The following is a 12807-nucleotide window of genomic DNA, read 5'->3' as shown; positions in this document are numbered from 1 at the left end:
AAATAGCAGTCTCTCGCCATTGTTTTGCTAATGAGACGATTCCTCTATCTCTTTTTTTTTTTCTTTTTTAATTGTAAGCGGTAGCGCGCATAAAAGCAAGCCATGCCGCGGGCGGCGACAGGCCATAAACACGCACTATCAGAATGCGACAAACAATGCATGACACACCCATTAATGCATTTTCAGATTAGAGTGACGTAAACATCTATAAAAAGGAAAACGGCACTTATCAGATCAAAGCAAAATATGCAATCGATTCAAACCAGACGCAGCACATGAAAAAGGAAGGGTACCCGTATAAATACGGACGGAGCGCCTGACGCCTAGCAATTGCTACCTGGTGAAGCTTAACTGCTAAGCTTATGACTCGAACCGAACTACTGTAGCTGTATCGTCATTCATGCAACCTAAATTGTGTCTCATATTACAATGGACCAACTTTGTTTCGATTTGGAAATGCTGCCTAAAACTCTTCTCTCCCCTTGAATTTCGAGTCTCAAATTTCAGGTGCGGCTTAGATTCGGAATTTTTTTTTTCTTTTTTTCAAGCCTCATTTTTTTAGGTGCGGCTTAAATTCGAGTGCGGCTTAGATTCGATTAAATACGTTAAGTAGAGTGGAAGCACCATGAACTTTGTCTTTCTGTGATGGTTTACTGCTCATAAACTGTTCCTGCCCTGGAACTAAATGGTGTTACCTTTTCTATGAAGATGAGTTTGGTAGTTAAATGTAACATTAGTGTTTCAATATATGTCACTCTGTACTCATTTTTCTGAGTTTAATTTGAGCAGTTGAAGTTCCACAACACAAATGATAGCAGGCCACAACATATGCCAAAACAGTGCAGAGTGACAATACTCTTAGTTTCCTGATTAACTGTACTTTATTACTTACTTGCTAACTTTAATTTTATGGTGTTGCAGAATAACATCACTTGTCTGGGAAAAGAGGAGCTAATACACGTGCTACGAAGATAATGTGTCCAGACACAAGGAAATGTCAGTGAGTAACAGCGAAAATCGTGCCAAAATATGGAACTACCAACTGCTGTCATCTCGAAGGGCGTAGAACAGGTGAGTTTGGATGCCACTGCTGTTAATGTTGCGCCCACAGAAGTTAATCAGGCAAGGGCGTTGTTCACTGATTCCAGACTAACATCCTCACAAGTTAGTAATCTGCAAGCTAAAGTAGTGGATTATTCACAGAGAATAGAGGATTTGTTGACATTACCTTCTGAACAGAGAGAGGCATTTCAAAAGCACATTGCTTAATTGCGGGAATGGACTAATATGTCGGCATTAGCGGATGGAGCAAGTGCCACCATGGAAATAGGAAGGCAGCAAATATAAGAATATGGAGTGAAACCCAAAATAAGCATGTATGATAAATTATCTAACCCTTCAATGCAGCTCTGAACAGGTTAAGAGGTAATATCATGTGACACGGTAGCAGACATAAGCCATCTGCTGGTTTTGTTAGTACAGATTGAGGATCAAATTGAAGCAATTCGGTTATCACCACAACAAAAGTTGTGGCTGTTAGTAGGTAGAGCATGAGACATTAGCAAGCAATATAATCAGGAAGCAGTACAAGGAGGCATACCTTGACACAATGAAGAATAACCTTATGCAAGGGAACACTACCATGAAGAATTTTGCAAGATTTAACTACATATGGTCATGAGCAGGGAATAACAGAAAGATCTCCAGTTATGTAGATAAGGTAAAGCAGAGTTGCGCTGTGGAAGCGTGTTGGGCCCACAACCCTTCGTCCATGGATCATAACCACACTTTGCTACCATTTGTGCCATGGGACATCAACTATTCAAATTAAAAATTAAAAAATGAGTACAGAGTGACGATTGTAAAAACACTGATCTTAAATTTAATAAATATGTTACCAAACTCATCATAACAAAATCTTCATAAAAAAAGATAACTCCATTCAGTTCCGGGGTAGCAACCGTTTATAAGCAATAAACCATTGCAAAAAGACAAAGTTCATGTTGCTTCAACTCTACTTACATTTGAAAGCAACACCACATGGGTCCTGTAACACAGACATATAAGTTATCCCACATTTCACAGTGGCAACAACCCGTAACACTAACAGGACATACATGGCTCCAAAACTAGTGCAGCTCATAATTATGCAAATACAGATTTTAGTGTGAACCTTTCATGTGCCCCCAGACATTCTACATCCACACCTCTCTATATTATTATTTTATAAGAGCTGCCCCTGCAGTCTTATTTGAAAATTTTCACTTTATGCCAACAATAGCATTACAAGAATATGAAACCAACAATAGCATTACTAAAATCCAAAACTACAATCAAAGTCATGCATTACTAAATTTAAAAGCGTAATAAAGAGTATCATCAACATACAAAACAAACATTTATGTAACTTGCAAACATTGATGAAATGGCTCATGAAGTTGCATCTTCTTCAACAGGTTGGCACATTTTCACTCATCTAATGGCTTTTACTTATTCAGGCCATTCTGTTTACTGTACATACAGATAAAAAGTAGATACCATACCCGAGGTTCATCTGAAACAGAGATGTACACAATACAGCTCCTGCTTCCCAGCAAGATACAGAAAAATCCATATGAGGTCCGATGACATAGTCCGCACTCCACAGTTGGATGCAAATGATTTGATAAGCAAAATGCACCATAACCCACTGCCACATCACCACACTGTGAATTGTATTGTCGTATCACAACATAAGCACTAACCAGATAGGCTAATAACCACCAATAACATCTGTTCCATTTTGTGAGAGGGTTCAATTTTGCTTAGAGGGTCTCAAGGCAAAGACAACTATACCATCCACGAGTTTGTGGCAAAACACACTGACAATAAGCAATGAATGATATCAGTTCAGATCAGGAAAGTACCTTCCATACATAATTACGCAGAAGGTTTGCCATATAACAGTCCCTTGAATCGGCCCATATGTAGCACAGAACAGAAGCTGCTCCCATCTACCACACACTATGAAAAGAAACATTCCATCATGTCGTTCCTCCCTGAAGGAACTGACTCAAAGCCTCCACAGACTTTACTACAGTAATCACTGCGGGTTTCAGTGATAGTCACATGCAGCCCATAGACCAACCACAAACTTATCAATAGGCAAAGATGCACCAACCGGCACAGGCTTGAGTGTGCAACTGTGACCATGATTTCTGACATTGTGGACACAGTAGGCTACAGCATGACCCGCAAGTAAATATGGTTATCAGGTGCCATGAAAGAGTGTTCTTTGGTTACATACTGTAAGCTAATGTTCTGCTTTTACCTAGCCATAGGGATTGTGCTGTTTTAGCTCATTGAAACGAGCCATTCGTAATCAGGCTACATGCTGCAGTGAATCCACTTAAATTGATATTGTTAACATGTTGTTGTGCCTCTTATTGTATTGTTCCAGGTGCATATCTGAGTACGGGTAAATTCTGGTATAAACTATATATATCATGTAGTAGCTCTGCATGTGTAATGGAACTAGGTGACTGTTTACAAGCAGCTGAGTTTGAGCAAGACATTTGGGATCCAACCAGGGAAACATCTAAAATGTTTATAAAGGGAAATGTCTGACTGTTTTTAGCCTGGGCCATTTATCACTGTACTTAATCTTCTTTAGTTCTGTTTCAACTGTTGGTTTTACTGACATTAAGCTCTCGTTTTAAGCATGGTTTTCACAGTGGTGAAGCTGCTTTTCAACTCTGAAGAGACAGAGTTAAAAAAATTTTTAAACCTTGTTGATGCCTTTTCTTCTATTTGTTAATTAAATTTTAAGAGTGTGACCTGTTACAATTCTGAAGGTTCTTTAAATAAATATATGAAATTGTTGCAATTTTTTACTCAATCAATGAGTCCCAACCTTCCATCCTACTGTCCAGTACTGCCATCCAGTACACACATTTAATTTACATTTCACTGTAAATAGCAATGGTTGTTAACAACTCATCAGTGATACAGATGATTGGGAACTATAAAAAGCATTATTCAAAGAGGATAGTTTAAGTTTTTGTCATACTGCTGGAACTACATGCAGTGTTCACAGAATATTTATGGTTTAAATAATTATAACTCAACTATTAATTCTGGACAGTAAATACTCTTAAGTCACAAAAGATAGCTGAAATCTGTTGACAAGATAACCAAAATTCTTACATATGATGTAGGAAAGTTGGTATCTACTTGTTCAAACAAATTTCTGGCTTGCAACCGGTCGTCGTTCAATACTTCGCACAATATTTCAACTGGGCCCCTGCCAGTCATCTTCAGGTGAGACGTCGCAGACTGGCAAAAATGTCATCCGTTCCGCAGTATATAGCGTACTGTAACTATTCTGCACATGCGTTGAAAACTTGATAGATGAACCATGCTGCCCGCCGGCAGTACCCTCCCTTGTGGAATAGCGGAACTCAGTCGCCCTCTGCGTTGCTATTTGCCACGTCCGTTGATGCACTCTGTCGTCTTCGATTTTAGCAAATTGTGGAGATGATAGGATACCATGCACTGTCCAGATAGGTTAAATCTGTTAAACCGTGGCAGCGGCTACCAGCTGGACAGTGCATGGAATCCCATCATCTCCACGATTTGCGCAAATCGAAGACGACAAAGTGCGTAGGCGGCCGTGGCAAATAGCAATGCAGAGGGCGACTGAGTTCCACTATTCCACCAGCGAGGACACTGCCGGCGGGCAGTGTGGTTCATCCATCAAGTTTTCGATGCATGCACAGAATAGTTACAGTACGCTATATACTGCGGAATGGAGGACGTTTTCGCCAGTCTGCGACGGCTCACCTGAAGATGACTGGCAGGCACCCAGTTGAAATATTGTGCGAAGCATTGAACGATGACCGACTGCAAGCCCGAATTTGTTTGAACAGTCAATTCACCGGGAAAATTTTAAAGTTGATGTCTAGTTCTCAGGCGTTTCCCAACAGAGGACTTTTTTTTTCTTTTGAAAGAAAAAATAAATTACTATAAAAGATTCTGCCAAAAATGTACTGCCAATTTCTGTTTACAATTAAAAAGATGCAACACTGGAATAATAGATTAGAGAGAACTATTACACGTGAAAAGGAAACATTACAGGCACAAAAAAATTAAACATATAGCTCTTTATGATGACCGGTATACATCAAGCATACACATGGATAACTTGCACCATAACACACCAAGTTCGTGCATAAACGAAGAGCAGTCCCATGAAACACCATGTTATGGTAATAGGATGGACTTCGTTTTGAATGTCCTAGTCACATTATCATTTTATCTGTGCCGACCACAGTATTGATTAGGTCACACCTGAGCACTAGCCTCACCCCTTTCCCAGAGCATCTTATTATTAAAGTTTATCAGTAGCCCCACTTAAATTATTATTTGGCAGCACACTTTTTCATTCACCTGATGAGACATATCAAGTGGATTTGGCCTGTGACATGAGGTACACAAAAGAAGAGGTCTCCCTCTCAGCAAAATTGACAGAGTAAATAACAATTATGTTATATATGGATCCTTCCAACCAACACCAGCTTTTCTGAATTTTGCAGGTGGGAACTTTCCCTGCAATACATCCTGGTCTCAACCTTCGTTAGTCACTGTCCTCACCCATCCAGCCCCCTCCCTGTTCCCATTCCAGCACTACACAGCCGTTATTTCACCACCACACCCAGTCTTTTAATTTATTTTTATTTCTCTCCTTTCCGCTACTTACCTCCTCCCCCCTCCGCATCTTCTCTCCTACCCTCCATCCAAACTGCAACACTTCACTATACGCCATTCCCACCATACTATCCCTCCCCCTCCCCGCCCCAGCCTCCTCCTTACCCCCACCCAGTTGCCACTCCCATCATGCACTGGTGCTACAGCTCGCAGGGTAGTTTCAGCTCTCTGACACTGCAGATGTGTGTGCAAGTTGCACTCGCGTGAGAGTGTGTGTGTGTGTGTGTGTGTGTGTGTGTGTGTGTGTGTGTGTGTGTGTGTGTGTGTGTGTGTTTATTGTGCCTATCGCAGCTCAGCATCCTTCTCCCGTGTTGTTACATTTCATCTAGGATTTTCCATTGTTTAACAGTAATGTTAATTTCTTACTCACTGAAAAATCTTGTTACATTTGTTATATTTTCATTGGAGTTCTGCAAAAGGGTTTATGTCCTGACTGTATTCCCTAAGAAACAGAACTCAGTCTCACAGTAAATGAAGGCTGACAGCAAATGATACATCTACAGCAGGTTATGTTAACACTTACATAATTCTTCATTAACAACGTAGATAGGATTATACAGCAGATTACACATATTTCCAGTTTTGATACAAACACGCATACTTGGTAGGTGTTTGGTTATACATAAAATCAAAACATTAAATCAGTGATGGACATGCCACACAGTTAACTTTGCACAGAACATTCTGGATGTAACATACAGAAGATAATGCAAAATTAGCAGCACTCAATCAGATTAAAAATCCTGTGAGAAAATTAATGAAATCTTCACATAGAAATGTTGGCAATAAACTTACAGCACAATCCACGATACACCTTGTACAGCAATAAGGATCAGCTGCAAGAGTAAGAAAATATCACACTCTGCATGTATCTTATCAGTTGCTGAGCTATGTTCAATTTCACATGTATAAGTCCCCTATGAAACAATATCATAATATTTTCCAAGAAAAGCAGCTTTTAGAAACCTAAATAAATAGACAACCATTTTGAAATGTACTTAGTAAACCTAGCAGGTCTGGTAGTTTGCTTATTTTAACCACTGATTCATGAAAACACAGAGAAAAACAAATTTGATCATGCTAGATGGAAAGGTAGTAGAAAGATTAAAGTTAAATGTCCCACCAACAATACAATCATTATTGCTAGGGCTCAAGCTCAGATAAGGAACGGAAATTGACCATGTCTCTTAGAAAGGAACCATCCCAGCTTTTGCTGTAAGTGACTTAAGGAAACCACAGAAAACATAGTTGGCTGTACAGGGATTTGAAGTGCCATCCTACTGCATGTGAGTCCTATGTCTTGTAATTGCACCACCTCTGTCAATGGTGGCAGATGGTGTAAGAGAAGGTACAATGTATTCTATGCAAGACCACACAATGAGAAGTTGGAAAGAAATGGTGGAACACAAAGGGCAGAGTTAGAGGCCAGGCCTACATAGGTACATCCAGTAATTGTCATCTTGTAGATAAAAACACACACAACAGCAGATATCTGTGAGTTATCAGCAGGTATCCACAATAATTGCTCTGTATCTATAAATTAAAGGACAATATCATTCTTAGCATACACTTTTCATAAAATTGTGTTACCTGTTGCCAATGAACACAATTGCACAAATCAGTGCCACCGTCTGTCATAAAGTTAGCGGAAAATTAGACTCTGGGGATTCTCAGAATGTTTGGAAGATACATGTAAAGTGGAGGTTTGTTGCCATCCTTACCTTCTGGTACGACTTTTTTAGCTGCACCCAAGGGACCTGCACATAGTGATTATGCATTGCTGCAAACTTACAGCGTGTGTGTGTGTGTGTGTGTGTGTGTGTGTGTGTGTGTGTGTGTGTGTGTGTAGTCGTCTGAGAAGCAAATTCTGGTTGACACCACGAGTATGTGGTTGGCAATCATATAAGGTGTGATACAGTTGACAGATCACAAGGTTCCACTGTGCTGGCATCTCTAATCATTCAAAGCTACTGACAATGCTCCTTGGTTGACTGCCCACTTCTTTTTTCACCACCAGACATCAACTTTTCTAACGGAGTGTGGAGTGCTGTAAGGTACTTCATTGAACTTTACACTTACATATGCCCTTCCCCGTGGATGGAGTACCACTACAAATTTTGTACTGACCTGTAGAATGATATACACATTGTCAACATCTGGTGGGGCTAAAGGCGATGACTTGCTCTTCTTTCCATTCTGCTCACTTTCAAATGTGCATTCCCTTTCCACCCTATTAGAAGCTGTCTTATATCTGTTTCTTCTTCAGTAATAGATCTCATTTATGTCATTTCAAACAGAAAGCATAACGCAAGTATTAGGCTGTTATTGGACAAGCTATTCTTTGGAATTTTCATTTCATAGTCCAACTTCTGTTTTGTTACTTACACAGGCCATAAATAACATTCAGAATAAGATCAGTGAAGCTATCAGTGTTTGTATTAAATATATTTTGAAGTGCATGATGCAATGCTTGTTACAGTGAGAAAAGTAACATTTTGTAGTTATTTAGCAATGTGGTGACAGATGCATTCATAAATCAACTATGTGACTACCATTTAACAGTATGAAACATATAACAACTTCTGTAATGACTGCATTCGATTTCTCACTGCGGCAAAAATATTTTAGGGAAAAATTTGCAAAATCTGCTTTATTAATCATGACAGTATTTTATTATTATTTGCCAACTGCATTGAAAATATGGCAGGTCACCTTGTATTAAAATACAATTATCTAAATTATGACGCACACGTGTAAAATGTTAAAAACCAGGTACAAAATTTCTTCTTATCACCTTTCTACATAAATAAGGAATAAATATGTTTTGAGACACTCTCATATGAAAAAGATTAGTTTCAAATTGATACAGCTGTCACTGAAATATGTTAATCCTCAGTTCATATCAAAGCCAAATGCTGACTTTCCCAGATGAAAATTCAGTCAAGGAACAAGCCTTTGATCAGAGCAGTGGCAGCTTAAACTGCTGTGGCTGTGGATCTGGATATAGATAAGGGTTTTGCAGATGTGGTGCAGATTCAGATTGGCATTTTTCTGATGTGTTGCGACCTCTAGTTGAGTGGACAACAAAAACTGGGGAAAAAGTAATATCACTGCATAACAGGTATGACAAAAAAATTAGGGCTAAACACAAATAAGAAATTTGAATGTTGGGTTCCATAAGGTTTCCCTTCTTTGCAGCGATCGTGGAACATCAAATTATAAAGAATGTAGCAACCAGTCACGGAAACATGATTTATTTATCTTGTTGCAAATCGATTTTGACCAATTTTGGTCATCATCCATGCTAAAACAAATACAAGAGACAGGGCATAAGCAACTACTACTTTAACAAACAAACAAAAAATGACAGATGGCAGATTTCTATTACGAAGTGACACATCATAACTCAAACACTATAATAAGACTACATGAGGTTGCACCACATTACAATAAGTACCCTCTATGTAAAATACAAAAATAATGTACAATACAAGCAATATGGAAGATATCACAATACAAAAAATTATATAGTGATGGTAATTGGTAATACCAATTTAAATAACTACAACAAGTGAAAAGTCTGAAAGTTGTTTGTCAGATAATAATAAATTAAATATATACGTCAAAACCACGATTGTCAAAACTGTAAGAAGAGATAAACTCGCTAAAAATATAATTCCATTCACACAAATTTAGGAATGAAACTTATTTGTCATAATGACAAAACCAAATTGTGGTATCAATTGCCATCTGCCATTCTACATACGAACTACAAGTGCATCAAGAGGCACAAATCCAAAGTTGACACTGTTCAGGTGAAATTACAGTACGAGATAAACAATTGTATTACTTAAATAATGCGATTAACGAAGTGTTACACATATGAAGAGCCATGTAAGTGAATAACGACTTTAGATCTACTATGCGAACTATAGCCTCATGAACAAATGTACCATGCGCTCTTATATTTCTCATGAGTATGTTGGTAACGGATGCAAGGATTGCTATATTACTGCCAAGCACCGGCAATAAAATAGGTGCTCAAAAGCCACTCACAATCCAAGAGCAGCACGCTCAAAATATGTAAAACCAATTCTAAACATCGAAAACCATTTACCATCTAAAAACCACTAAACTAAGCCATTTTTATTCAAAAAAAGTGGTTATTACACGGTAAATGTTTTTCGATGTTTAGAGTTGGTTTTACATATTCTGACCGGGCTGCTCTTGTTGTGTAGTGAGTGACTTTTGAGCTCTATTTTATCGCTGGCGGTTGACAGTAATATGGTAATCCTTGCACTGGTTACCACCATACTCATGAGAAATATAAGGGCGCATGGTATATTAGTTCATGAGGCTATAGTTCGCATAGTAGATCTAAAGTTGTTATCCACATATATGTCTCTTCATATGCGTAAAACTTTGTTAATCGCATTATTTAAGTAATAGGATTGTTTATCCTGTACTGTAATTTTCACCTGAACTCTGTCAACTTTGGATTTGTGCATTCAGTAACATAGCGTCATCTATCGGAAGTAACACACATGTGCCTCTTGATGCAATTGTAGTTCGTATGTAGAAAGACAGATAGCCACTGATACCACTACTTGGTTTTGTCATTATGACAAATAAGTTTCATTCCTAAATTTGTGTGAACGGAATTATATTTTTAGCGAGTTTCTCTCTTCTTACAATTTTGACGATCGTAGTTTTGATGTATATATTTAATTTGTTATAATCTGATAAACAATTTTCAGACATTTTCACTTCTTGTAATTATTTAAATTGGTATTATCAATTACCATCACTATATAATCTGTTGTAATGTAGTACATTCCTTATTGCTTGTATTTTACATTACTTTCATATTTTACATTACTTTTGTATTTTACATAGAGGGTGCTTACTGCAACGTGGCGCCACCTCATGTTGTCTTGTTATAGTGTTTGAGCTATGATGTGTCGCTTCGTAATAGAAATCTGCCAAGGACAGTACTTCTACTTATGGTATGTATCGGTTAGAAAAATGGTATGTTATGACTTTGAATTTTAATTTCAGACATCTGTATATGTTGTAACTGATGTAACTATGTTTTATTGTCATTTTTTCGTTTGTTAAGGTAGTTGTTGCTTATGCCCTGTCTCTTGTATTCGTTTTAGCACAGATGATGACTGATTTGCAAAAAGATAAATAAATTATGTTTCCATGACTGGTTGCTAAATTCTTTATAATTTTACAAATAAGAGTATTATAATGAGTCTGGAAGGAAAAAATTAAATGAACTGAGGATATTCTACAACTGGAAAAAAAATTGAGAGAAGCTAGGCTAGTATAATGAAGGCAAATGTGGGTTCAAGTCTTCAGATTTGTAGGGCATGAGATAAGTTAATGAGAGATAGTACATAAAAAAACTAACTTCTTCAGGTATAGAAAAGAAACTGATTGCAAAAAGCATCTGTCTTGTTCCATTTGATGCATTTACTGAAGCTCTGAGGGTTCTGTTCTGCAGCATTTTATGGCAGTTACAAGTCACACCATTACCAATTTTTGAGAAATATATATCTCCCTCATTGATACATGTGACAGGAATTAATAAAGGTAATTTGTGAGACAGTAAGAATAGTATGGTGAGACGTATATCTACAGTGAAACAATGAGTAAAAGAATGAAGAAGAAATATTAGAGAAGATCCATCACAAGAAAGAGTTACAGATTGCTAAGTAATACTAATCTATAATTCTCAACAGTTATTTTAATGTTCCCATTTATGATTAATTTAATCACTCTTTGTTTCTACCAAATTCTTCTTACACTCCTATACAATGTTTACCTATTGTATTCTTCGTGCTCAGTTTGCCAAAGAGCATCTGACACTCCCCTTGCTATCACAGTTAAAAAAAAAGAATTAGATGATACTCAAACACACACACTGAAAAGGTAACTAAGGTAAATAGATCCTCACTTTTTTTAAAGTGAGACAAAAGAAATCATGAACTGTAAGTAAAATATTATTTGATACACAGGACAATTGATTTGCACATTACAATCTAAGCAAATGAAATGTCTAAATACTACTGGAATGTCACATTTCCAAACAAATTTCGCAATAAAGACTACAATATATTGCCTGCCTACCTGTATAGTGATGGCAGCTTCACGAGCGCGCAAGAAGCGTCGTCGCTCCAGTACAGATCGTGCCCATCTCTGAATGGTCACTATGCTTCCCACTATCTGTTGATGCAGTCTGTAGTCTAATCGGACCTTTTCAGATTCTCGAAGGAAGATCTTGCTTATGCCAAGTTGGTAATTATCACGATTCAGATTTAAAGTGTAGAGAAAATCACGAACATCAGCCTGTGAACTGCATCCACAGCCTCAATCATTTCAAGGTAATTAAGGAGGGGAAAAACATTTTAAACTAAAAATTAAAATACTGAACTAACAAGTAAAACTATGAGAAAAACAGTACAATTTGTTATCTCTGTATGTCAGAAACGAATAAAACTGTCTTCTGACATGCGCACATTGCACAATATTGTTGATAGCTTTTTATTCTTCAAAATGTAACCCAAAGAAACTGAGATAATTATTCAAGTTTAAAGTACAAGCAAAGCAGTTCAAATATTTGCTGCATAAATGGACTGACAGACAAAAAGCTACTTGAAATGATTACATGTAGTGCCACTGCTTAACTATAAAAAAAACTTTTATGTCATATTTCAAAATAAAGTAGAAGAAATTTCGGTTACTTTACTCAAATAACAGTACACAAGAACCATTTTACTATATCATTTCAGGTGTGTCACAACCATCAGGATTGTATTCCATCTTCAATTAAAAATAGAGAGATGTTACACACTGTACATGATGAACTTGTCTCTGGGATCGCAGTGGCATCACCAGATGTAACTATGCAAACCAAGCAGTTGGGACCACATTTGTGCCATTTGTCATGGAATAACTACACAGAGGGCACTTGTCACTAGGAGTTCCCTTTGACTAATCCTGCATATAAGCTGCCCCAGAGCTGATATCAGCCATTTATAACTCAATCAATGAATT

The 12807-nt window shown here is 37.6% G+C and overlaps 1 protein-coding gene across 4 annotated transcripts in view; it reads right to left on the bottom strand.

The window, feature by feature from the left end:
* Positions 1–12807, bottom strand: part of LOC126281172 (unconventional myosin-IXAa-like) — a 312562-nt gene that overhangs the window by 139161 nt on the left and 160594 nt on the right. For all 4 annotated transcript variants that reach the window (XM_049979854.1, XM_049979856.1, XM_049979857.1 and 1 more), the window contains one exon: positions 11881–12106. In XM_049979854.1, the coding sequence (XP_049835811.1) occupies positions 11881–12106 (226 nt within the window). The remainder of the gene's footprint in view (positions 1–11880; positions 12107–12807) is intronic.

This window comes from Schistocerca gregaria, chromosome 7, assembly GCF_023897955.1.
Source record: "Schistocerca gregaria isolate iqSchGreg1 chromosome 7, iqSchGreg1.2, whole genome shotgun sequence".
In the NCBI taxonomy this organism is placed as follows: domain Eukaryota; kingdom Metazoa; phylum Arthropoda; class Insecta; order Orthoptera; family Acrididae; genus Schistocerca; species Schistocerca gregaria.
Note: the sequence above shows the minus strand (reverse complement) of the source record. Positions and strands in the feature narration are given on the sequence as shown.